General features: G+C 47.0%; 1 protein-coding gene across 1 annotated transcript; it reads left to right on the top strand.

Annotated features, from left to right (window-relative positions):
- The first annotated feature begins 566 nt into the window (after window positions 1-566).
- Window positions 567-24,159, top strand: HDC (histidine decarboxylase). Its single transcript, XM_059181519.1, has 12 exons — window positions 567-673; window positions 3,202-3,374; window positions 6,971-7,084; window positions 8,043-8,165; window positions 10,494-10,628; window positions 10,874-11,017; window positions 11,496-11,562; window positions 12,391-12,553; window positions 12,645-12,735; window positions 16,793-16,891; window positions 22,513-22,614; window positions 22,758-24,159. Exons 1-12 carry the CDS (start codon window positions 643-645, stop codon window positions 23,505-23,507), a joined length of 1,992 nt encoding a protein of 663 aa, XP_059037502.1. The 5' UTR covers window positions 567-642; the 3' UTR covers window positions 23,508-24,159.
- Window positions 24,160-24,272: the final 113 nt, after the last annotated feature.

Here is a 24,272-nt window from a genome sequence, read left to right as displayed (position 1 = left end):
CCTTTCAAATGCTAAAAACAATGAAGTCTGGATGATGTTTCCATTTTTATTCTTTTTGCTTATCTGTGTTTTCTCATCTCTCTACAACAGTAAGTTGTTATGTGGTAATTCAGAAAATTCACTGTGTTACCTGATAGCATCTGCGTGTCCCTGAGCACCGTGTGGCCAGCAGGGCAGCGGCTCTCTAAGTGCCTGTCCCTCCGTCCCTCCCTCCCTCCCTGCTGCTGAGAGAGAAGGAATAGCAGGCATAATACCCATCATTCCGGCCACTTATTCTGCATACCCTTGGCTTTGTTCTTGGCTACGGAGCCTGAGCTCTGTCCAAGGCGGGGTGGCGGGGGTGAGGGGTGGGTTCTGTGGTCTGAGGTCAGGGGTGGAAAGGCTGCCTGGAGGTTTGGGTTGCTAAGCGCACTGTTTAATTTAGAAGGGCCTTTCATCCTGGATCTCTTGATCAGAATTGGGGAAAAAAGGGGTGGGGTTCATGAAGCCTAGAGGAAGGGCCTTTGAAGGGTGGGGCTAAAGTGGAAGGAGGGGGAACCTTTTAAATAAAGGTCCCACACTGGCTGCCCAGGAGTACGTCCTCCACCTCCTCCGAGTCCGTCTGTGAGAAGGCAACGCAGCCGCTGCCGCAGCCCCAGAGAGATGATGGAGCCCGAGGAGTACAGAGAGAGAGGTGAGGAGGGCACCCCTGTTGTTCTCTAGGAACAGGGCTGGTGGTCTGCCCTTAGCTTTGGGGGTGGGGGGCTGTCGTTTGACTGGAGCCGTAGAATCGCCCTCTGAGAGTTGGTTTCCACAAAATTTTTCCTGAGAAAGGACTGCGGGACCCCAGAATGGAAAACTTTCTCAACGTCTCTTTCATTCGCCCTCTCCCTGTCCTTCTCCCACTCTCCCAAGTTTCAGCTGTCCTGTCCCCTTTCTCACAAAGAGAGGATTTGGATTCCTGATCCACTTACTAGGGAAAGGGGATTATTCACGTTCTGAAGCAGAAAAAATTTCTCCAAGTGTTCTGTAGTCACTGCAAAAATCTTTTCTGTATATTCATGTCTCTATGTGTGAATCTGTCAGTGCTCTTCTTTCACTTAGTCCTTCATTTCATAAATATTTAGTGAGCAGCTATTATATCGCAAGCCTTGAGGAATGCGAGAATCCAAATGGTTAGCCTGTTTTCCCGGCATCGCTCCTTAAGCAGGCAGGAGGTAGTGGCTTCTAATTTTTCTTTCTGGGACTTTTTATATCCTTCCCCCCAGGGATAAGTTATGTTGCCTGAAATTTCTTTGTCTTAAGGTATTGTCGCATGTTAGGTCCAGCTTTTCCTCTCTCCTCCATCCGCACCTCACTCACTAAGCAGCTAGCAGCCTTTGCATTCAAGCCGGCACTCGCTTATTCCCCGGGTTTCCCAAGAGCCACAAGCAGGTTCCCGCGGACATCCAGCCTCTGTGTCCAGCACAATTACATTTCCTGTTGCTCCTGGACCAGTGATGGGCAGGTCCGGTTTTGTAGAGCCCTGCTGGGGTGCTACTGCAGTTGTGAGAGGCAGTGGCTGTGGGAGGATTGGAGGAGAGGGAAGGGTGTTCAAATCTCCCTTTGTTCCTTTCCCAGTTTATTTCTGAGTTTGGTCCTGCTCATGAGAATCTTATGTGAGCTGGTGTAGAGGCAAGAAATCAGGTTCCTTCTTCTCTCTGTTTTATCTTATTTTATTTTTTTGCAGGGAAAGAAAAGCCTAAAGAATCCTAAGAAGCAATTACAGATACTGAGAGAGACAGGGAGAGAGAGAGATGAACACACAGATGCAGAAAGGGAGAGAAACAGAGAGAAAGAGAGACAGAGAGACAGAGGGACTTGGAGGGAGGGAGAGACATAGGCACTCTGTCTTAAGACTGAAGCCCCGTCCTGAAGAAATGAAAGGGGAGGGAAAAAAAGTAAATAATTTAGAGGCGGTTCAGAGTATTTGGATTGGCTATTTTTCTTCCTTATGTATTTGTTCATTCTTTTTTTTTTTTTTTTTTTTTTTAAGCATCTAAGAAATGTCCTAAGCATTGAGGTATTGGTGCAAAGAGAGTGAGGGAAACTGAGTTATTAAGACCTGGTCTTGCATACTCCCCAAACGAATAATACAATATATGCCAACTAGCAGGAATTTAATACTGGACACAAATAAACAAAAAGACATTGCATTTCCCCAGAACTTCAGGCTAGTGCAGGGTTCCTGGTCCGGGTCTATGTTGTGCTTTAGGGATTTCATGAACCTCTGAAATTATACACTGTGTGTGTGTGTGTGTGCGTGCGCGCAAGCCCATAGTTTTCATCAGATTTTCAAAGAAGTCCATGGGGTCGAAAAGTGCGAAACTATTGGTCCAGCGGGAATAGTGAACAAGTAGATTTTTCAGCTTGTGTCAGAACCTGGCAGGGGAGCTTAGCTTCTGTGCTAACGAAGAGTATAGTGTGTGTGTGTGTGTGTGTGTGTGTGTGTGTGTGTGTAACAGTTTTTGGACAGAAAGAGCTACAGAGCTTCTTCTAAACCTGTAAGGTAGAGAATTAATGAGATGTTCTGTTATGGAGAAGAAAAGAAAGGTAGGAGAGAGAGTCAAAGTTGATATGGATAAGGGAAAGGGGAGGAAAAATAAGTATTTTACTTTAGTGCTTGAGTTTTATAGTTCATGATTTTCTCTCTGGTTCATTTGTTCACTCACACACTCCACCCCCTCAGTCATTCATGCCCTCACTTATTTTTTCATTCATTTAAAAAAAAAGATTTATTTATTTATTTGAGAGAGAGGGAGTTGGGGAGGTGGGTTGCATGGAGAGGGAGAGATCCCAAGCCGACTGATTGGAGTCTGATGCAGGGCTCAGTCCCATGACCCTCAGATCATAACCTGAGCTGAAACCAAAAGCTTGTAGCCTAACTGGCAACCCCCCACCCATTTTTTATTTTAAGTAATCTCTACCCCCAACAAACGCTGGATGAGAACCCACAACCTTGAGATCAAAAGTCACATGCTCTACTGACTGAGCACCGCCACCTTCACTTATTTTTAAATTCTGAAGACACGGCTGGTGCTAGGGATCAGGACTTCTCCCCATCAGTCCACGAATCCACCTCCTTCTTCACCAGGTCTCTTGTTCCTGACCCGAGGGGGTGGGACAGGGATTGGCTAGGCCCAGTGGGGGGACATGAGGCGGCTGTCTCCTCCTCTCTTGTAGGAAAACAGATGGTGGATTACATCTGTCAGTACCTGAGCACCGTGCGAGAGCGGCGTGTGACTCCGGACGTCCGGCCTGGTTACCTGCGAGCCCAGCTGCCTGAGAGTGCGCCCGAAGAGCCTGACAGCTGGGACAGTATCTTTGGGGACATCGAGCGAATCATCATGCCTGGGGTGAGATACAGTCCCCACAAGGGCAATTCTGGGTTTTGGGGCAGTGGAGGGCAGGCAGTAGGCCTGAAGAGAGGCCTGTCGTGGGTCAGACTGCCACTTGGGCACCAGTGTGCCAGCCTGTTGTGTGAGCATGTGGAGGGCCAGGGCTTTGAACTTAGGTTTCTGAGGCCAGGGCTGCCCTGTGGGACTGGATGGGAGGCCGGAGGGCGTTAGCCCTTCACCTCAGGGTCTCGTCTGACGGATGCATGGAAATCGAATGGGATGAGGTAAGAGTGAAAATTGGGCCTGAGGGGAAAGGCCAATGTGGAGAGCAAGGCAGAGAGAGGAGGCTGGAGACAGTCCCTGAAGTCCCACCGAACGCGGAGACTGGCTGCAGGGCGGGAAGGAGGCCGAGACTACACCCTCCCTGAGGGTACCTGCTTGTCACCTAGAGAGGCCCAGGGAGCCGAAAGAGACCTGTCACCCCCTGCTCTCTCCTCCTGGAGGTGGGAACGGTGTCCTTCCCCACCAAGGGGAGGTCTCACGCTTGAGCTGCTTTTCAAGAGTAGAAAGGAGCTTTCCCTGAATCATCTGTACTCCCCGTGACAAGGAGTCCGGCCTGGTAACAGCACTGGCGGGGACCAGGGAGCAGACAGAGACCAGCTGTTGCTTGCACTGTGGCCTCTGTGGGCTGGGATGCTGTCCCTGGCCACCAGGGGCAACGAGCTGTGCCAAGGTGTTCATGCTAAAAGTGAGAACACCAGCCCTCCTCCCTCAGAAGGGCTGCCTTTTACTGAGCGCCGTGTCACATGCCAGGCCCTGGACAGGCCACGTTGCAGACTGGCTTGTTCTATCCTATAGTGATCCTACACTCCCTGTTTCACAAATGAGGAACCTGAGCCTCAAGGATGTTAATTGTTTTCTCAAAGTTACAGAATTTATAGTCTGGTGGATCCAAGATTTTAGCCCTGAGCCAGTCTCATTCCATAGGCTCCTTCTCCTACACTGATCATCTGCGCCGACTGAGTGCTCTAGCCTGACCCTGTGCACCCAGGCGCTGCCCTTCAGTGGGACCCCAACACACAGGCTGTTCCCTTCACTCTGTCTGCTTGGGGCATTGGTGTCCTGAACCGCATGTGTTCAGAGACCTCCCAGGACTGACTTGGGATTTGCTTCCATCATCCCCTCAAAGCTTCAGATGGGACAGAAATATGCCCGGAATCAGGGATGACAAGTTATCCAAGCTTTGTGCAGCCGTATTGGTTAGCAAGTTTGAATAAAGCCCATTACTCACCTCTCTCTGACCACTCAGTCTATTTCACAAGCATCTTTTGAAAATTTCCATATCGTAAAGCTTTACCCAGGAGGCTAGTGCCCCGATAAGATTATCTCATGGATTTCATTCTGTAAAATATAATCTGTTGAGGGACCAACTGTAATTTGGTAGTGAGGCTGAGAGCAACTGTCAGAGGAGGCAGAAATGAGCTGATTCATTGATTGCAATTCCCGCAGTTGCTGGGGGTGTGGCCAGAGAGGCTCATTTCTGGAAGGAGAGTTCTGTCTGTTCTTGATAAGGGTTCCTCTGGCTTATCTTATCATATTTATCTTGTAAGAACAGATAATTGTCTCTCGATAGGGTTAGGGGATGGAAGCCCTTCTTTGGGGTTTCCAAAATACTGTCACTAGGGACACCGATAAAGAGGGCCCAGTCTTCCAACGCCTCTGAGAGACGGCCTGAAATCGGTTGGCCCTTTGCTTTCTCATGTTGACCAGCACCTCATTGAAGACTGGACTGACTTTTCCCTCCCTGCCATCTCCTAGACACAAAGAGATGAACTTCCCTTCTGCTTTAATTCTGACTCTGGTTAGAAAAACCTCCTCTGCAATTCATGGGGGAGAGAGAGCAGCACAGGGAGAGAAGGCAGGATGTCTTCTTGCTTGGGTCCTGGGGGCAGACAGCCCTGGGTTTCTGCCTTGGCACTGTCATCTGTCCCTGTGAGGTGTTTGTGATCATGGGGATGCTGCTTCGCACTAGCTGGCCCTGATTCTCATCTGTGAAATGGGGGTAATGGGGGAACTTATCTCATGGATACTGTGAGAATTAAATAAGATGAAGTATGAGAAAATGGAAGATACCGTCCTTACCTTCCACACATTTCGCCTAGCGAAAATCGGAGGAAGAGGTCTGATTATCTAAGAGTCAAGTCAGATTATATGATGAGTCTATCACCATGTGATTAACTCACCATTTACGTTAGTGCTTTACATTTTGCAAATCTCCTCCCAGACCAGTCCACATGACAACCCCAGGAAACATTTATTTTCCTGGATTTATTTTATGATGGGAAACTAAAATTAAGAAAGGTGCAGAGGAGTATCCTGTTTTTAATGGGATCTGCATCATATATACATTTTGAGATCCCTTGTAAGAAAATAAAATTAAGTATCTTTCTCAAAAAGACCCATACAAACATGGGACCTTGGAGCTTAAGTTCCTTAGCTTCACGATAAACCTACAAAGTCTCACAGCTGGTTAGGGACAAAGGTAGGACTGGAACCTGTGTCCTTGGACTTGAATATTATGCTCCTTCTACCACACACACTTTCTAGGACACTGTCCTTGCCAATGAGGGATTACAAGAATTTCTGCACACTAAATATTGATACACAAAGATGTTGACTAATGAGTTCTCAGTAGGATTAGACATCTAGAATGACAGGGTTCCATGGGTTCAGAGAAAGTTTCAGAGGAGCTGGGGAACTGGGAAAGGGTTTGTGGAGGAAATGAGTATTTTGTAGCTTTCTAGGAATTAGCAGGTTTTGGAAGGTCCTATCAGTATGGGACATGCCTACTTGTCAGGAGACACAGCATTGCTCAAAAGCATGAATTCAGAAGTGAGCAGGGCATCTTCATCAACAGGGAGATGAAGCCAGATTAGATAATTAATGAGGCCAATGAGCCCATTATGGTAGGGCCCTCTCTGTCCATCTAGCTTCTGCTTTCACCTGGCTCTTCAGTCTGACTGTGGGCCTGGGGCTTAACTTGGAGGTAGGGGTCCCAGGCCTGTGAGCCGGCAGTTCCCTGCCCTTTTCTCTCCTTTCCCCAACTTCACTGGGAAGTGGAAGACAGCTTTGAATCCGTTCACACTGACTCCCCGCAGGAGCTGTGTGCCCAGAGAGCTTGGAGATCCACAAAACAAAGGACACTTTTTGCAAGAAACTGGTTAGGACAAGCAACTTCTTCTTCTGGAGCTCATAGTCTCCTCTTCCTTTTATTGCTGGGCAGGAATGGCATGGGGGATAAGCAGTGGAAACTAATGTGAGCACTCTTCAAAAATCCACAGCCCTAATTACTATACTGATTTTCATTTTGCATATTCCCTTCTGGTCTTGGCATACGTACATAGGCTCCACTGATGAAATAGCATAGAAGATGAGAAATGGGGGTGGGTGGCAAGAACACCATGAATATGTTGTATTTTTATGGAGTTGTGTCATTTACTTGACTGTCTTACAAGTGTCAGTCCATCTCTAGAGTGACCAGGGAGGGTCTCTGGTAGAGGGAAGCCTCCCAGACATGCCTCCTGGTGCCACACATGGACATGCTGTCCCTCCAGGTGGTACACTGGCAAAGTCCCCACATGCACGCCTACTACCCAGCCCTCACCTCTTGGCCATCGCTGCTGGGGGACATGCTGGCCGATGCCATCAACTGCTTGGGATTCACCTGGGTGAGTAACCATGGCCGTAGCTGTTAACTGGTGGCCGCTGGACATGTAGCAGAAAGTGACATGCTGGGGCAGGCATAACTTGTCCTGATCTCTGAATGGGGGTTCTAAGTTAAATATGAACAATGGCTACATTCTTTGAACTTTGTAGAAACTATCTCATCTTATCCTCTAACCCTAGGGCATCATGAGTAGTGGTCCATTTTTTTTGTAGATAAAGAAATTGAGGCTTGGATAACTTCACCTCCCTAGGATCACACAGTGCACAGAGACAGAGATGACATTTGGACTGAGATCTGGTTATTGCCACAGTTTGTGATCCTCAGTAGGCACTTTGGCGCCTGTGGGTACAACTTCCTCTGTGCTCTTGTCTGTGAGGGTTTAGGGATCTATCCTCAGGCTCCCCTTAATAATTCCCTAAGGGCTGAGCGGCTTTAAATTGCGCCAGAAGCCTCCAAGAACAGATTTATATTTTAAGCCTGACCTGTTATAGGGTGTGTCAGGGGAAGGAACAGCTGGGAGCGGAGGCTGAGGGGAGCTGCTATCTTTTCCAGGAAGGAGTGGTTTCTTTCTTAGTCCTAAAGCTTGCCCTTGGCTTTCAGGATGCTCAGCTGGGTATTTTAGGGACTAGGGAAGCCAAATGCAAGCCATCATTTCTAGGGCTGTTTCTCCATAGAACAGTGGGAGTTAGGAAAGACTCCTGCTGGTTGAGGAGGGGCAGCGATCCAAAGCCCTATGTCTTTCGCCCCTACAGTTTGGCAGAGGATGGGGTGAGAATGGGGCATAGGGCCTGACACTGAGCCCTTGTCCAGGGGGAAGATAGGTCAGGTTCCCACTGATAGCATGGGGACCAGGGAGGGCCAGGGCAGAGACATGTGTTTCTGGGGCTGATGGGGCAGGGGGAGGGGTGCAATCTTGGTGTCCAGGGACTTCCTGGATGAAGCTGCTTTCTGTCTCGCAGGCCTCCAGCCCTGCATGCACGGAGCTGGAGATGAACGTCATGGACTGGCTGGCGAAAATGCTGGGACTCCCGGAGCACTTTCTGCACCACCACCCCGGCAGCCAGGGAGGAGGCGTCTTACAGGTGCCTACCTTGGCAGAGCTCCTCCCAGCTTGGGGGGCAGACGGGTGAATGATAAGCTGAACCCCGCAGAGGGCCTTCTCCTATTTTCCACAGAGGTCCCCCCACGTCATCCCCTCCACCACTATCACTGCCATCATCCCCTTGCCCTTAACTGTCGTCATTATCCTGATGGCCGCCACAATTGCCCAGTCCGCTATCAGAGCCACCGCCACCTCCGCGGTCACCACTCTCACGGAGGCTGCCACCTCCACTCTTCCTTTTTCCCTTTTTTCTTCAAAAAAGATTCACAAGTCCACCCATGATCACATTTCCAGTATTGCTGGATTCAGGTGTCTTCGTTTCTCACCCGACCCCTCCCCTTCCTTGTCTCATTTAACACCTTTTGGGGAAAGGGAAAGAGAAGGCAAGTAGAGACTTCCTGCCCTCCCTCCTGGGTCCAGGAGACCCTGGGCAGTGAGAAAAATGAGCCCCATAAATTGATTTACCTTATCCTACAGCCCTATCATTTGGGTATCTGTCAAATGAGAGTTCCTCAAAGATTTCTTGTCTTGTTAAGAGCCACCCATATGGTCTAGCTTGCTGGGTGTCTCGCATAGACTGTGCATACTGCTGGGTACTTCTGCATCTAGAAGCCCTCTACATTTATGAGGGCTTGGTTGTGAGACCTTTGAGGGCCCAACAATTCTTGACTTCTACTCTAATACACAATTTTCCTGGTTTTATAAACTATAAGATAGAGATAATAATAAATAATATAGCAACAATATTTTCCTCAGAGAGTGGATATGAACGTTCAATGAGCCCTTTTTCTTCCTCCTCTTCCTCCTTTTCTTCTCCCCCTCCTCCCCTTACTCCTCTTCCCCCTCCTCCTCCTCCTCCTTCTTCTTTTAAAGATTTTATTTATTTATTTGACAGAGAGAGAGAGAGAGAGAGCGCACACAAGCAGGGGAAGTTAGAAAGGGAGAAGCAGGCTCTGGGACTCTGGGATCATGACCTGAGCTGAAGGCAGACACTTAACTGACTGAGCCACCCAGATGTCCCTAAGTGAGACCTTCTTTAAAATAAAAATAGCCATGCTGCTCTGGGATGAGACCTGGACAGTTTGCTGGACTCATTGCTAGCTCAGTGACTTGCTCTTTCTCTGCAGTCTTGCAACAAGACTAAAGGAAAATTGCTGCATGCTGTGGACCTTCTGGGTTGTGTGGAGATAGTTACAACTGCAGACAGTGTATCTGGGGGACATGCTAAATGTCTGCTGTACGTGACTTTGCTTTTCATTTAATTATCTCAAGGACTCTGTAGGTAAACAGTATCATCACCAATCTTTGAGATAAGAGCCCTGGAGCTCAGGGAGGTTGAAAGCCTGCCTCAGTTGGCCGGCTGGTAAGTGAAAGAAAGGATTTAAACACACACTCATCTACATCCAAGGGACGCTTCCTCCTGTATCATCAGCCCTGTGAACTTGGTTCAGTCCTGTAACATCTCTGAGCGTTGCTGTCCTTGTCTGTAGGTGGGAATCACAAGCACCCTAGAGTGGTTTATTGAGGAGCCAGTGGGATGACAGAACGTTTTGTAGACCCTGGATAGCTAAGTAGATGGAAGGTAGCATTGTTATTCTTACTACTCTTCTGCTGTTAACACCCTCTGCTAGGTCTTTTTAGCAGGGAGCTATAGCTGTGGGAAGAGTTCAAGAAGAAAAGACACCAAAGACCAAGTGAATGAATGTTGAGAAACCTGTAAGAATTCTATGAGGTTGCTGAGGGGCCCACAGGCTGCCCACAGACATGGCCAGAACAAAATCCTATCCAGCCTTCATTTGGATAATCAGTACTCCCACTCTGGGAGGCAAGCGGAAAAGAGTCTCCCAGAGGGGCAGTGTTAGCCCGAGATCACAGGACCCATCGGCAACAGAGCCAAGGCCAGAGTGACCAGCCTCTCAGATTAAACCAAGACCCCCTCTCTCAGGAATGTCCCTTTAGAAACAAGCTCTAGTTCCATGCCTAAAATGAATAAATTAAAGGCTCTTTATTTTTTAGCAAGTTTACATGGGGAGCAAACATATCTATAGGCAAATTTCTATCTAGCAGAGGCTGAACATTCTCTTTTTGGTTTCTGTGGCCTCTCTAAATAAAGGTGTTGGTATTAGGTGCAAATTTGCTTTCATCACTTCCCTGGTCAGTTGGAGGAGAGGCACAGGGTGCAGTGAATGGAGAATGTGGGACAGGTCTGTGAGTCGGGAGAAACAACAGCCCTTCAGGCAGGAGCCAGGGGAATATGCCCGGGCACCAGAGGAAGAGGCTGCCCCCGATAATCCTTCTTCCACTACAGAGCACAGTGAGTGAGTCTACCTTGATTGCCTTGCTGGCAGCGAGGAAGGACAAAATCCTGGAAATGAAAGCATCTGAACCCGGGACAGACGAGTCCTCCCTGAACGCCCGGCTCATTGCCTATGCCTCTGACCAGGTGAGTTGCCCGATACAGGCCAAATCCTGAAGTTGGCGCTTGGCTTCTCGAGTCATAGTTCTTGAGTAATTTTTTTCTAGACACCAGTAGGCTGGAGCTCAGGGCGGCACAGGCCTCAGAAGTCCTCTCTAGGACACACAGCAAATGTTATTTTGATTCTCCTAGTCTGGCTTCAGCAGTTCCTGGGGGGGGGGGGTGCGCAACCCCGGGGGGACTTGGCTAACAGGTTTCCATGGTCCTTCTAGGCTCACTCCTCAGTGGAGAAAGCTGGTTTGATTTCCCTGGTGAAGATGAAGTTTCTGCCTGTGGATGACAACTTCTCACTCCGAGGGGAAGCTCTTCAGAAAGCCATTAAGGAAGACAAGGAGCGGGGCTTGGTGCCTGTTTTTGTAAGTTAGAACGAGTTCTTAGCTTAGAATGATAGGACCTGGGGGCGAGGAAGGAATTTGGGCAGAATTTAGGCAAGTAACATGCTGAAAAAAAAAAAAAAGCAAAAAAAAAAAAAAAAAAAGGACAACATTTTATAAGTTATGAGTTGCTACTTGTTGGTGTGTTAAGAAATAAATTTTGTGGGTCATAATCTGTACAAGAAACAAATAAGAACAGAAACTATCAGAGCGCATTCCTATAACCAGAGTAGTCTGGTTTGGTGGAACTTTCCTTCAAATGCACATTTGTACTAGATTGTTCTATAAATTGTATTTCTTACTGTAGGTCATGGTAAAGTGTAATGTGAAATACATGCTGTTCCAGTGGGATGGGTAGGATCGATAATACTATGGTTCAGTCTTTTTTTTTTCCAGGCCAACTGTGTCACATGAGCCCACCTTCCCACATTAACCATTAACTTCCTTGATTTTTCTTCAGGTGTGTGCAACACTGGGGACCACTGGGGTCTGTGCATTTGACTGCCTGTCAGAGCTGGGCCCCATCTGTAAGTGTCTGCCCTGTCTGGCTAGGAAGATAAGTCATGAACTTTAGAATGTTCCCTTAGAGCAAGAACCTGAAACTAGCTCCGTGGCATTATCTTCCCCCTCTTGGGTCAGTGCAGAGAGCTGAAGAAGAGTCCCAGAAGCCACCTGTCACAAGGCAGCCAGAGCCCTGCTTTTCCCAGCAGTGGACCAGGGGGTTAGAAATCCCCCCAGCCCTTGCCTTGCATCCTCTCAAGGAAGCAACAGTGGGAGAGTCTCAGGTTCTCTTGCCCTCTCACGTGTACGTCCAAACCTAGAGTAGGCCATATGCGAAACACAGGGTGAAGGAGACACCATGGAACATTTGCTATTCTAGGCTAAGGAAAGGAAAATGGTAGGGTGGGGGAAACCATGGGGGAAGATAGAGGTGGAGAAGAAATCCCATTTGGGATTGCATAAAATCCCCAAGCAAGAAACCCTCTAAGAGAAAGAGATATCCCCGCTGGAACGTTTGTGTCAGATGCCTTAACCCTGCCCTCCGGGCCAGTAGGGAGTTGCTTTCTGTGCCAGGAACTTCTAGGTTGATGCCCAGGGAGTGCTGACCCTCTGGCCAGTGAGAGCAACAGGCCAGTTGTGGCTCCATGGATTTTCCCTTAGGAGGCCCCCACCCTTGCCCCCACCCTCATCTCCCCATGCCTTGCCAGCTTCTCCAGCTGGAGCGGGCCAGCCTTTCTTCTCTTCTCTTGAAGCCCGCCAGCCACTATACCAGGAGCAAGATGACTTTGAGCTGGCTGGTGGCAAGCCCCCACCCCCAGTCCTGCCTCCCAGCCAGGCGACCTTTGCCTCCTCAGGTGCCAGTGAGGGACTGTGGCTCCACATCGATGCTGCCTACGCAGGCACTGCCTTCCTGTGCCCTGAGTTCCGGGGGTTTCTGAAGGGCATCGAGTATGCCGATTCCTTCACCTTTAATCCTTCCAAGTGGATGATGGTGCATTTTGACTGCACTGGCTTCTGGTGAGTGTGGCAGACAAGCTTCCAACCCTTGGGAAAGCTTTGCTCCCTCTGGAGAGGCCTCAGCCACTAATGCCTGCTTGGTAACCCACAGGGTCAAGGACAAGTACAAGCTGCAGCAGACCTTCAGCGTGAACCCCATCTACCTCAGGCATGCCAACTCAGGCATGGCCACTGACTTCATGGTGAGTGGCCAGAAGCGGCCTCTGGGATGGACTGCACCTGACCCCAGAAGGTCTCCTTCATGTTGGCTTCTGTCCGAAACTGGCATATTGTGAGCCCATCCCATAATATGTTGCTGTTTGCCTTCAGTTTCTAAGCATATAGAATGAAACCCAGAAGACTGTTAAAAAGCCTAGAAAATGAGACCAACCTCTGAGGCAGTATGGCCATTTCCTGAATATGCGTGTCATTCCTTACTCCCCAAAGATGCCTCTTCTACCACGAGTGGGTCCATTCCCTTCTGTCTCCAGCTTGAATAATCTGCTCTGCTTACTGCCCAGCAGCAGGGTAGGGCAGAGAATCTCTGTGGGTAGGGAAGGAGGCTCCTTGCTTGAATCTCCTTCATGTTTTGTCCCCAGGGCATTGCGTCATGGTGGGAGGCTCCACGGGAGGTGGTGGGGCACAGGCACCCTTCCTGAGCTTCTCCAACCAGTCGTGGCCTTCTCAGCTAGCTGCACATCCGTCTCTTGAATCTGCCCACATTCTCAGCCTGTACTAGCTCCTGGGGAAATGGATTCTTGAGATTTACCCCTCAGTTTGAAGAGGAACCTTTCCTTTAGTTGTAGAGGAGACAGAGATGTGAACAAGTTATATCTGTGGCCAAGGGGAGGCAGCAGAGCAGAGTAGGTGAGCTTGGTTTGAAATGCTACCCCAGCTGTGGGCCTTTGGGAAACTCAGCTGCCCTCTCTGAGCTGTGGCTTCCTCATCTGTAAGATGGGCACAGGGAGGCTGTGAGGGTGAAATGGGAACATACACTTAAATCACTTAACACAGTCCTAGGAATGTGGCAGTTACTCAATTAATGGTAGGGGTAGTATTGCTAAAAATTCTTCTTTGAAGCTGCAGAGATTTCACTGGAGAATGGTTACGCTTTGAGGTCCTTAAGCCAGCTGGCCTGTTGTTCCTCAATTTACTAACCTCTGTGACCTTGGTCAAAGGACTTAGCCTCTCTGTCTTGGTCCCTCATCTGTAAAATGAGGATGATGATACTAATATTGGGTTCTAAGGCTTGTCATGAGGTTAAATGAATTAAAGCAGTGAGGCAGAGAGAACCGTGCCTGAGGTCCGTGATTCAGTCTGTAAAGAGAAGATTCTGTCTTGTCTCCTTGGACAATTGAACTGTCTTGGCCTTTTAGTCCTAAAATAATAGCTCTGTCGTCTCTTGATTGCATTGCTTATTCTCCCTCAGACCAGCTCAGACTTCCTTTACATTTCTGAGTCTGCTTCTTCTTCTTCTTCTTTATTTTTCAAAAGGGATCAAGATTTCCTTTATTCACAAGTGGTTGACTCTGGTTACCTTTAGAGGTGAGGTTCATGAGGGGAAGGGGCCCCCAGAGGAAAAGCTTGGGCTTTTCATGGCAGATCTCTCAAGTCCATTTTGATCAGCAAATACAAGCTTCTTTTTTCAAGGAGGAGAATTTTTTAGTGAGGAAAATGCTTGCTACCATACACTTTGCAATTGATGCTGTCACTTTTTAAATGCCCTTTGGAATCAGGTGTCAGCTAATAACACACTCAAGATTCCTCCCTGCCACGCCACCCCCCCACTAGGAAATTGTCAATGTCATCTATGATGTACATTGCCATATTTTCCTTTTTTGATTGGAGTGGGTCTGTAAGCTTACAGACCCCCAAGACGCTGATAAAAGTAGACAAATAATGGTTCTTTCATCTTCATTGCCCTGTCTGGTAGGTTTTCAGCAATTTTTTAATTAAAAAACATTTCCACAGCATTCTAAGGGGCAGATCTCTTCAGGGATAATTCTAAGTTTCTTTCTTGAGTGTGAAATGGGAAATGATACTCATTCTCCTATAAGTGTATTTGGATCATCATCACTTAAGAGCATTATCTTACCTTCCCCCATTTTGGATCTCCTGTTACCTTTTGTTTGCTTATTTGTTCCCACCAGTGTCCCAAGGTCTTTCTGTGGCTCGTTCCCATCAGTTTGGAGATTTTATGATGTTCTTTCTCTTCTCAATAACATTTTATAAAAAAAATATTGAATTCTACCTTTCTTAACAGTGGTCTGGGGAACATTATTATTTATAGTCCCTCTCCAGAAGGTGTGAATTTATGCATTTCCTTCCCTCACCTCTAAATCTCTGGATTCCATTTCCAAGTCTCAAAGAAACTTCTAGAAAATGGAAGCCTTCATCTGTTGTGATCCTGAAAGTCTTCACTGCTGCTCTGACCCAGGCTCTTTCTCCCCAGGTGACTGTAACTTTAAACAGAAGAGCAGCCATGTTTGAGATGAGCCAGAAATAAGCAGCATCCTGGGAGAGAAGGCTTAGGAACTTCATCCCTGAGCCCGACACCACCTAAAATCAGGGCTACATTTTCTAACATCAAGCTCCCACTAGTGGATGGGGGCATTGTCTTGCCTGTGGCTGCAAAACCTCAGAAGGACACAGAGGAGGCTTGGGGATGTCTTGAGTTAAAGAAGCGCCACATCACCTTTTCTATGTCCAAATTTCCTGCTCTAACTGAGACTATCATCTAGCTGGGTCAGCACGGACTGATTTTGGAATAGTGACAAGAGGAACAACCGGGGATATGAATAGAGTGTGAAGAAATAAAAAATAAAATAGTCTTTGCCTCTCATTTTAATTTGCTGGTGAGATAAAGTAGCCAGTTAGCCGTAACCATTTGGGAAGCCACGTTTTGTTATTCTAGAGTGTTCCTCTAATAAGGGATGGAGTTTTTGACTGCTTTCCCTGTCCCAGGGATTTTGTCCTGTGCTCAGGTTTTGATGCCCTCTGCTGGTAAGCACAAGTCCCCAAGCTGGAAAACAGAGGCTTAGTACTTGACATAGGAGAAACATTGTCCATCCACAATGGAGCAGTGTCCCCAAAGGGAGAGTGCCCCTGCCCAGGTCAGGAAGTGAGTGTTAAGGGTGAAGGTGAGCACATTTTCAAGGTTTTGGTAATCCTGTGGATGAGTACATAAATATCAGTGGGACAAATATTTATTTTCAGTCAACAGAAATTTTGGCAAAGCTTTCTGGCATTTGAAGAAGAGGTCACTAGAAAACACATTACTCATCAGGGCAACCGTCAGTGTTTTCCAAACCCTTTGGTTTGTTTGAGATGTGTGAAACCAGTTTAAAATTGTTTTGAAAATGTTTCAATCTAGGGTGTCCATGCCTTGAACTTTAAGCTCTGTTGATTTGGTTACCAGGAACAAAGGGTCAATTTTAGTTTCACAGGAGCCCGGATGTGGAGGCTCATTTGAAACCTGAAAGCTGGAGTCATGGCTCCTGAGGGCACAGGAATGTCACAGGAGTGTCTCAGGAAGAAGTTGTGACCAGACAGTGAGATTAAATAATGATCATCGGGGCTCTAGGTAGAAAGACTGCTGTGATCTATCTGTAGCTTGCATTTTTATCACCTAAATAGCTACCGCTTGCTGATGACTTCTGGCGAAGCTCTTCTCAATTGATTCCCTTCAAGCCACTTCCATCGGAGGTGCTGCTCATTCTCGGTCTCACGAAGAGCCAGTGGGGTGGCATCACCACCCCACTGGGGGGTGGCGTGGGCATCACCCAGGCAGAGCCCGAGAAGAAACCCATGTCTGTGGGGCTATAGTGTCCCAGCCCTTAAGCACTGTTCTTTACATTTTGGGGGGTGGGGGTGATAGAAATAGAACTTCATTCCCTGCAATTTGAGAAACTTAGGTTCTTTTCAAGAAGAAAAATACATTGCCCCATCTTGAATTTTGGCCTGAGTTGAAATGTTGAAAGCAGCATTTTGAAGCAAAATGGCTTCTCCTTGGTTCAGGGTCATGGACTTGGTTTCCACTTGCCATGCTCTTGGACAAGGGTAGATATTGGCCACCTTCCCCAGGATTTGGTCCCATGACAGGACATCCTTTGGGTAACTAGTCTTGGCTTCTTCTTAGCAACAACTTCCAGAGTCATGGTGACACCGTCTATCCCTGGAGGGCAGGACAGGCAGGGTAAGGAGTGTGTAAGGGAGCAGGGCTCTTGCCTGTATTAATCAGCCCTTGTGCCTTTGTTCTAGCACTGGCAGATCCCCCTGAGCCGCCGGTTTCGCTCTATCAAACTCTGGTTCGTGATTCGGTCCTTTGGTGTGAAGAATCTTCAAGCGCACGTCAGACATGTATGTAGTCTTGCTGTGTGTCCTTGTGGGGAGGAAAGCTGGCTTCTGCCCAGGGGACCTGCGGTGTATGGCTCAGGTGTCTGGGCCTGTTCTTGGGCTCCTGGGACTTGATTATTCAGGGTAGCCATTTCTTGTTAGCTAGAGGGATCCTGAGCAAGAACACGACACCGGGGGTGGGGGGCTATCTGCTGTCTGCTCCCCTGCGGGAGGGTCTCATTACTCCTTCTGTTAGTCACCATGCACCGGGGGAGTGATGGCCTGAGAGCCTGTTTTGCAGAGAGAGAAAGAAAAGAAAACAAAGGGCACCTTGTGTGTTCGGGGTAGGAACATATCTTTCTATAAATTACTCTGATTATCACAAAAGCCTGAAAATTTGTGTCCCTTATGGTTATGTCTGAGACACGGCTCTTCTGGCTTGGACATGTAGACCTACCAAGTCTGGAACAAACCTCTCTGCATCATATCGGTGCCTATTTACAGAAGGTCTATTTGGTATCATTTATTTTAACCCAAATCAACAACAACAACAGAATCATTGTGCTAGAAATAAAACCCAGAAGTGAGTGAGACAGGCACCGTCTCTCTGTTGTATTCTTCATGATAGAAGTGGGACTTGACTAAGAATTTTGGCTAGGAGATTTTTTTAAAAAAATATTTTTATTTATTTATCTGATAGACAGAGATCATTAGCAGGCAGAGAGAGAGGAGGAAGCAGGCTCCCCGCTGTGCGAAGAGCCCGATGTGGGGCTCGATCCCAGGACCCTGGGATCATGACCTGAGCCGAAGGCAGAGACTTTAACCCACTGAGCCACCCAGGCGCCCCTAGTAGCATTTTTTTTAAAAAAGATTTTATTTATTTAAGAGAAAGGGAGAATGAGAGAGAAAGGGAGAGAGAGAGAGCATGAGGTGGGGAGGGTCAGAGGGAGAAGCAGACTCTCTGGCTGAGCAGGGAGCCCAATGCAGGACTCATTCCTGGGACTCCAGGATCATGACCTGAGCCAAAGGCAGCTGCTTTACCAACTGAGCCATTCAGGGGCCCCTAGTAGCATTTTTCACTCGTTTCTCTGAGTGCCTATGAGTAAGGCAAAGCCACTGATAAAAGCCATGGGAAAGTTCAAAGACATTGTCGTTATTACTCTGTTTGTCTTTTCCCTTCCACCTTCCCTTTAGGGAATTTCTTCCTCATGAGATAAGCACAAAACCAAATGAAATGGTCAAAGCAGTAAGCATGGCTGGTTTATGGTTGGTGATTTGACATTCGTAATAAACATCCAGGTGTTTGGCCACTGGGTGTTTATCATTGAGTGGCTGTCACGTGGCATGTAGTGCGGGACATCAGGCACTTCGTCCTCTCTCTAGATCCTCAGACTTGAGACTGGAGGTAGTGGCTGGGAAATGAGACAGTGGAGGTTACAAGTTACCAGGAAAGCTCTTTCGCTTACAACTTAGGACTGGATATCCAGGGTGTAGGTCTGGCCAACTCCCCTAATGCTCCTCTGAATTCCCATCAGTTCCCCGACTCCCGACATTAGACCCACACTTCTGGGCTTGGCTGTCAGGGACCTGGGTAGGAGCCTCTATTTCAGCTCAGGCTTCTCACTGACCCGTTACAGCTGTGTGCTCAGTCGGCCTCTGTACTTTCCCCTGTGCTTTGCCCTTCTGGATTGCTTTCTGTTCTCCAAATGTTGTTAAAGGCTTGTGCTTCCTTGGCATTCCTAAAATCACCTACTTAAGCACTCTTTTAAAACGGAGCTCACAGGTTACCAATGTCCCACAGCAGTAAGGGGTAGACCAAAACAGAGTTGTTGTGAATTAATTTTATTTTTTCAACTTGACTGAGATCATAATTATTACTTGCATAGTGTCTTAAATTTTTAAAACACCTCCTACTGTTTCATCAGATTCTTACAACAATGCTTGGAATGGGCACCCTGACCAGCCCCATATTATAAGTGGGGTTCAGAGATGGTAATTATACCGCTCAAGAGTGGAAGTCCTTTTCTCTGCACAATTTTGGGTTATCTTCTACTACGTGAGCTCTTGGAGGTTATATAAAACCGAGATGTGTATCTCACAGAGAGCTGTAGTACAGTAATGCTTTGGAGAATGGAAACTGGGGTTGATTTTTCTGTTCTACCCTTTACTATTTGGTGACCTTGGGCAAATTACTTAAACTTTCTGTGTTTGGCTTCCTGATTTATAAGATGGGAAAATGATAATACCTATCAAAGTTTAATGGTGATGATTACATGATGATACATATAAAAACCTTACTTAGTATGGGACCTAATACACATTTAAGTACTCAATGAAGATTCTTTCTTTCCTTTCCTCCTCCTCCTTCCTCTGCTTCTTCCTCTTTCTTCCCCTCCCCACTCCTCCATTTTTCCCCTTCTTCTAATGGTAACAGATGACTGTTCTCATTATCATCATCATCATCATTCATCATTTTCTACCACCTACAGTTGGGATTGGCCAACTTTTTCTGTAAAAGACAGACAGTAACTGTTTTTGGCTTTGCAGGCCATACTGTTTCTGTTGTAACTATTCAATTCTTACACTGTAGCACAAAAGCCATGGTAGACAATACAAAAATAAATAGGCATGGCTATGTTCCAGGAAAGCGCTGTATTTGGCCTTGTAGCTCTAGTCTGCCTGCCCTTGACCTAGATTGGTTCAGGGCACGGGTAGTAGCCATGCCCTCTTCATCTGTGAAGGTGGTTTCTGGTGGCAGGGGTGCTGAGTTTTTCCCCTCTCCCCTGGCCCCTGTGTCTACCTTGTCACAACCAGCTTACGTTGTAGGCTGGGAGGTGGGAGAGCAAGCAGAACATGGTGGAAAGTGCCCATACTTGGTGACCAGGAGACCTGGCTTCTGCCCCTTGTACCTCGGGGAAGTCCCTTTCCCTGAGCCCCTTTTAGAAAATGCAGAAGTTAAGACAGAAGAACAAGAGTGTGGCATGAACATGGGGAAGAGAAGAAAGAAGAAAGTATGCGACCATGTAGGGTAAGATAAGTCTTTGAGATTAGATGCTTAAAGAGAATAGATCAAAACCTAAAAAGAAAGAAAAAAAAGACCCCAGTGTACTCAAGGAAAGAGAGGTCCTCCAACATCCTTCCTGCTTTTTCTTCCGGTGTAACAGCTGGGCCCACCTGACCACATCCTGCTTGGTATCAGCTTTATTTTATTAATTAATTAATTTTAAAAGATATTTATTTATTTGACAGGCAGAGATCACAAGTAGACAGAAAGGCAGGCAGGCAGGCGTGTGGGGGGAAGCAGGCTCACTGCTGAGCAGAGAGCCCGATGCGGGGCTTGATCCCAGGATCCTGAGATCATGACCTGAGCTGAAGGCAGAGGCTTTAACCCACTGAGCCACCCAGGTGCCCCTTATTTATTTATTTATTTTTAACATGTTATTTATTTGACAGAGAGAGAGAGAGAAAGCAAAGAAGGGGGAGCAGGAGAGGGAGAAGCAGGCTCCTTGCAGAGCAGGGAGCCCAACATGGGGCTTGATCCCAGAACCCTGGGATCGTGACCTGAGCTGAAGGCAGACGCTTAACCGACTGAGCCACCCAGGTGCCCCTTGATATCAGCTTTATCAACTTTTCTATTAAAACTAAACTTGGGGGCGCCTGCATGGCTCAGTGGGTTAGGCCTCTACCTTTGGTTCGGGTCATGGTCTCAGGGTCCTGGGATCCAGCTCTCTGCTCAGCGGGGAGCCTGCTTCCTCCCCCTTCTCTCTGCCTGTCTCTCTGCCTGCTTGTGATTTCTGTCTGTCAAATAAATAAATAAAATCTTAAAAAAAAAAAGAAAAAGAAAAAACTAAACTTGACCTAGTGCAGTCAATGATGGACTGTCTGTATGCCAAGTGTATGCGTTGTATAACTGACTGTGTAATGTCTGAAATTGAGAAACTGGGACAAAAGTGGTGTGATTAGCTAAAATCTTTTGAGTTCTCTTGAAATTGAGTATCAAGTCTGAGAACCAGGTGATTCAATGAGAACCAGGTGAGAGCAATTAGCAAATATTTTATTGAGATCCTTCTGGATGCTTATAGAAACTTTTTAGAAATGAAAGAAAAGATAAGTGTCCTTGTTTAGTTAATAATCTTAGGTTTAAGAAAAAGGAAATTAAAAAATGACATAAACTTCAATGAAGGATTAATATGGTACAAAGTTAAACATTTTTTTTTATTGTGGGAAAATATCCCTAAGGTAAAAATGACAATTTTAACTGTTTTTAAAAAGATTTTATTTATTTATTTGACAGACAGAGATCACAAGTAGGCAGAGAGGCAGGCAGAGAGAGGAGGAAGCAGGTTCCATGCTGAGTAGAGAGCCCAATGTAGGGCTTGATCCCAGGGCCCTGGCATCATGACCTGAGCTGAAGGCAGAGGCTTTAACCCACTGAGCCACTCAGGAACTCCCATTTTAATCATTTTTAAGTGTACAATTCAGTGACATTAGGTATGCTCCCAACATGTGCAACCATCATTACTATTTCCAGAACTTCCCCCTCATCCCAAAGAGAAATTCTGTGCTTGTTAAACTGGTGCAGAGAGCTTCCCTCCTTCCTTCTTTCCTTCTTCACTCCCTCTTTCTTTTTCTCTTTTTAAAAGTTTTTTTTCTTTTTTTAAGATTTTGTTTATTTTTTTGACAGCACAAGAAGGCAGAGAGGTAGGCAGAGAGAGAGGAGGAAGCCAGCTTCCTGCTGAGCAGAGAGCCCGATGTGGGACTCGATCCCAAGACTCTGGGATCATGAGCTGAAGGCAGAGACTTTAACCCACTGAGCCACCCAGGTGCCCCTAAAATATTTTCTTTATTAATTTAAGAGAGAGAGAGAGACCACTGAGGGAGAGGGAGAAGCAGTCTTCCCTGCTAAGCAGAGAAACTGATGTGGGGCTCGATCCCAGGACCCTGAGATCATGACCTGAGCTGAAGGCAGGTGCTCAATGGACTGAGCCACCAAGGTGCCCTGAGAGTTTTCTATGGTGTATGTGGGGAGGATGTATAAAAAATATATTCCTGGTGGAATGGGAAAAAAAAAAAAAAAAAAAAAGAAGGGGTCATGAAACAGTGTGTGAGGTATGGGGAAGGTATGAAAAGGTTTGAGAGGCAAGGGAGAGACATAGGCTTAGGATAAGGACAGGGCTGTTGAGAACCCACATGGTGCCTCTACATACTGTGAAAACAAGAATCTCTTCCTCTGGGCAGATCCAGCCTATACAAAGGACCTGGCTGGGAATGCAGACAATGGGCTGGACTTTGGCCCTCGCTTGCCACCTTGACCAGTCAAAAACCTGTGAAGCCCAGGATCTGAGGCCAGATTTCACTGATGGCAAAACACATGCCTTCTGGCTCTGGAGCTGAGCTGAAAGAGGGCCCTCAGAAATGAGTTCCTGAGGTGGATCTGAGGATGACAAGCCATAGGACATTGCTCACAGGAGGTTTCCCAGCTTGGAATATGAGCTACATCAAATGGAGAAAATCAGGCAGAAACCATTCAGAACTCTGTGGCTCAAAGGTGTCACGTTTAAACCCATTTAGCAGTGTGAAACTTTATGTGGAATTGTCCCTTTCCTGATTATTAATCTCAGTTCTCTCTATATTTACAATTTTAGGGCACTGAAATGGCAAAATATTTTGAGTCTCTGGTCAGGAATGACCCTTCCTTTGAAATTCCTGCCAAGAGGCACCTTGGCCTGGTGGTTTTTCGTCTAAAGGTAATGCCAGTAATGCCGTATCCCATGGCTTATAATTATGTTAGTTGATGGTTGTTCAGCCTCTTGGATCTATAAATACTGGGCTTCTGGGGGTGCTAAGGGGGACATGACATAGATGTCATTTCTCTTTATTCTTTAAACAGGGTCCTAATTGTCTCACAGAAAGTGTATTAAAGGAAATAGCTAAAGCTGGCCGTCTCTTCCTCATCCCGGCCACTGTCCAGGACAAACTGATCATTCGTTTCACTGTGACATCCCAGTTCACCACCAGAGAGGACATCCTGAGAGACTGGAATCTCATTCAGGACGCTGCTACTTTTGTCCTGAGTCAGCACTGTACTTCCCAACCTAGCCCTCAGCTTGGGAACCTCATCCAACAAACCACAGGCCCCAGAGCCTTGGCCAATGGAACGTCCCTTCAGTCTTCCAATGGGGCGGGCTCTGACCTAGCGCAGGCCAGGAAGATCATCAAGCAGCCTCAGCGTGTAGGAGCCAGTCCTATGAAAAGGGAAGACAGCTGCCATCTTGAAACCCTCCTGGACCCACTTGATGATGACTGCTTTTCCGAAGAGGCTCCAGATGTCACCAAGCACAAGCTGTCCTCCTTCCTGTTCAATTACTTGTCCGTACAAAATAAGAAGAAGGCAGTGCGTTCCTTCAGTTGCAACAGCATGCCTGTGAGTGTTCAGAAGCCGCTGCCCATGGAGGGCTCTATGAAGAATGGTGGCTCCTCTAGGGCCAGAATCTTCTCTAGGTTCCCAGAAGAGATGATGATGCTGAAGAAAAGTGCCTTCAAAAAACTCATCAAGTTTTACAGTGTCCCAAGCTTTCCTGAATGTAGCTCTCAGTGTGGGCTCCAGTTACCCTGTTGCCCTCTGCAGGCAATGGTTTAGACCAGGGGTTTCAGTCAGAATCCAAGAATGTGTTTCAGGCAATTGCTGAGCCCTTCAAAATTATATGCTGAATTTGTGCGCTTATGTGTATGTGCATTTTTCTTAAGAGAGAACCCATCATTTTATCAGATTCTCACAGAGGTTCGTGACCCATGATAAGATACAAATGGTATCTTAAGCCAGCATGGTACAGAAGGTCCCAGCCATCTGGTCAGAATGAAAGGACCCCAGGAAGGGTACTGACAGGCACCTTCTGTGGTTCAGCTTGTGATATGAGATACATTGTAGAAATAAATTGTACTTGTCCCTGAAAAAATATCCTGTGTGACTTAATTGACTACTGAGAAATTGGCTAATTCATCAGAGCTCATCCTGGAGCCTTAATGTATGTGCTTACGGAGTCTACTTTTCAGGATGTTGAAGATGTGGATTTAACTCTGAAAGAATGACTTTGGAGGAGCACTTGGTATGAAAAAGGTAGGCAGTCTGAGTCAGGCACTGTGACTCACAGTTTATAAATGAGGAGACTGAGGCCCCAGGTCACAAAAGCTTGTAAATGGGCAAAGCCAGGTCTCCTTGTCTTCAATAAAGCCCATGCTATTTCCATCGTGCCATAACTGATCAGAAGCTCACGGTCCAGCAGGTGCCCCCTCAGTCCTTCAGTACATTTCAAGGCTCCCTCTTTAAAATAAATTAAAAAAAAAAAATATATATATATATATAAAAAGGTGGTCGGACCCCAGTAGGCTCTGGTTACAGACAAAT

Source organism: Mustela lutreola, chromosome 7 (genome assembly GCF_030435805.1).
Source record: "Mustela lutreola isolate mMusLut2 chromosome 7, mMusLut2.pri, whole genome shotgun sequence".
NCBI lineage: Eukaryota > Metazoa > Chordata > Mammalia > Carnivora > Mustelidae > Mustela > Mustela lutreola.
Note: the sequence above shows the minus strand (reverse complement) of the source record. Positions and strands in the feature narration are given on the sequence as shown.

Bases quoted from the DNA above. Each gene is read 5' to 3' on its own strand.
- HDC (XM_059181519.1), top strand. From the start codon at position 643: ATGATGGAGCCCGAGGAGTACAGAGAGAGAG. The intron at 674-3,201 runs GTGAGGAGGGCA...CCTCTCTTGTAG, and splicing joins CGAGGAGTACAGAGAGAGAG to GAAAACAGATGGTGGATTAC. The intron at 22,615-22,757 runs GTAATGCCAGTA...TTCTTTAAACAG, and splicing joins TGGTGGTTTTTCGTCTAAAG to GGTCCTAATTGTCTCACAGA.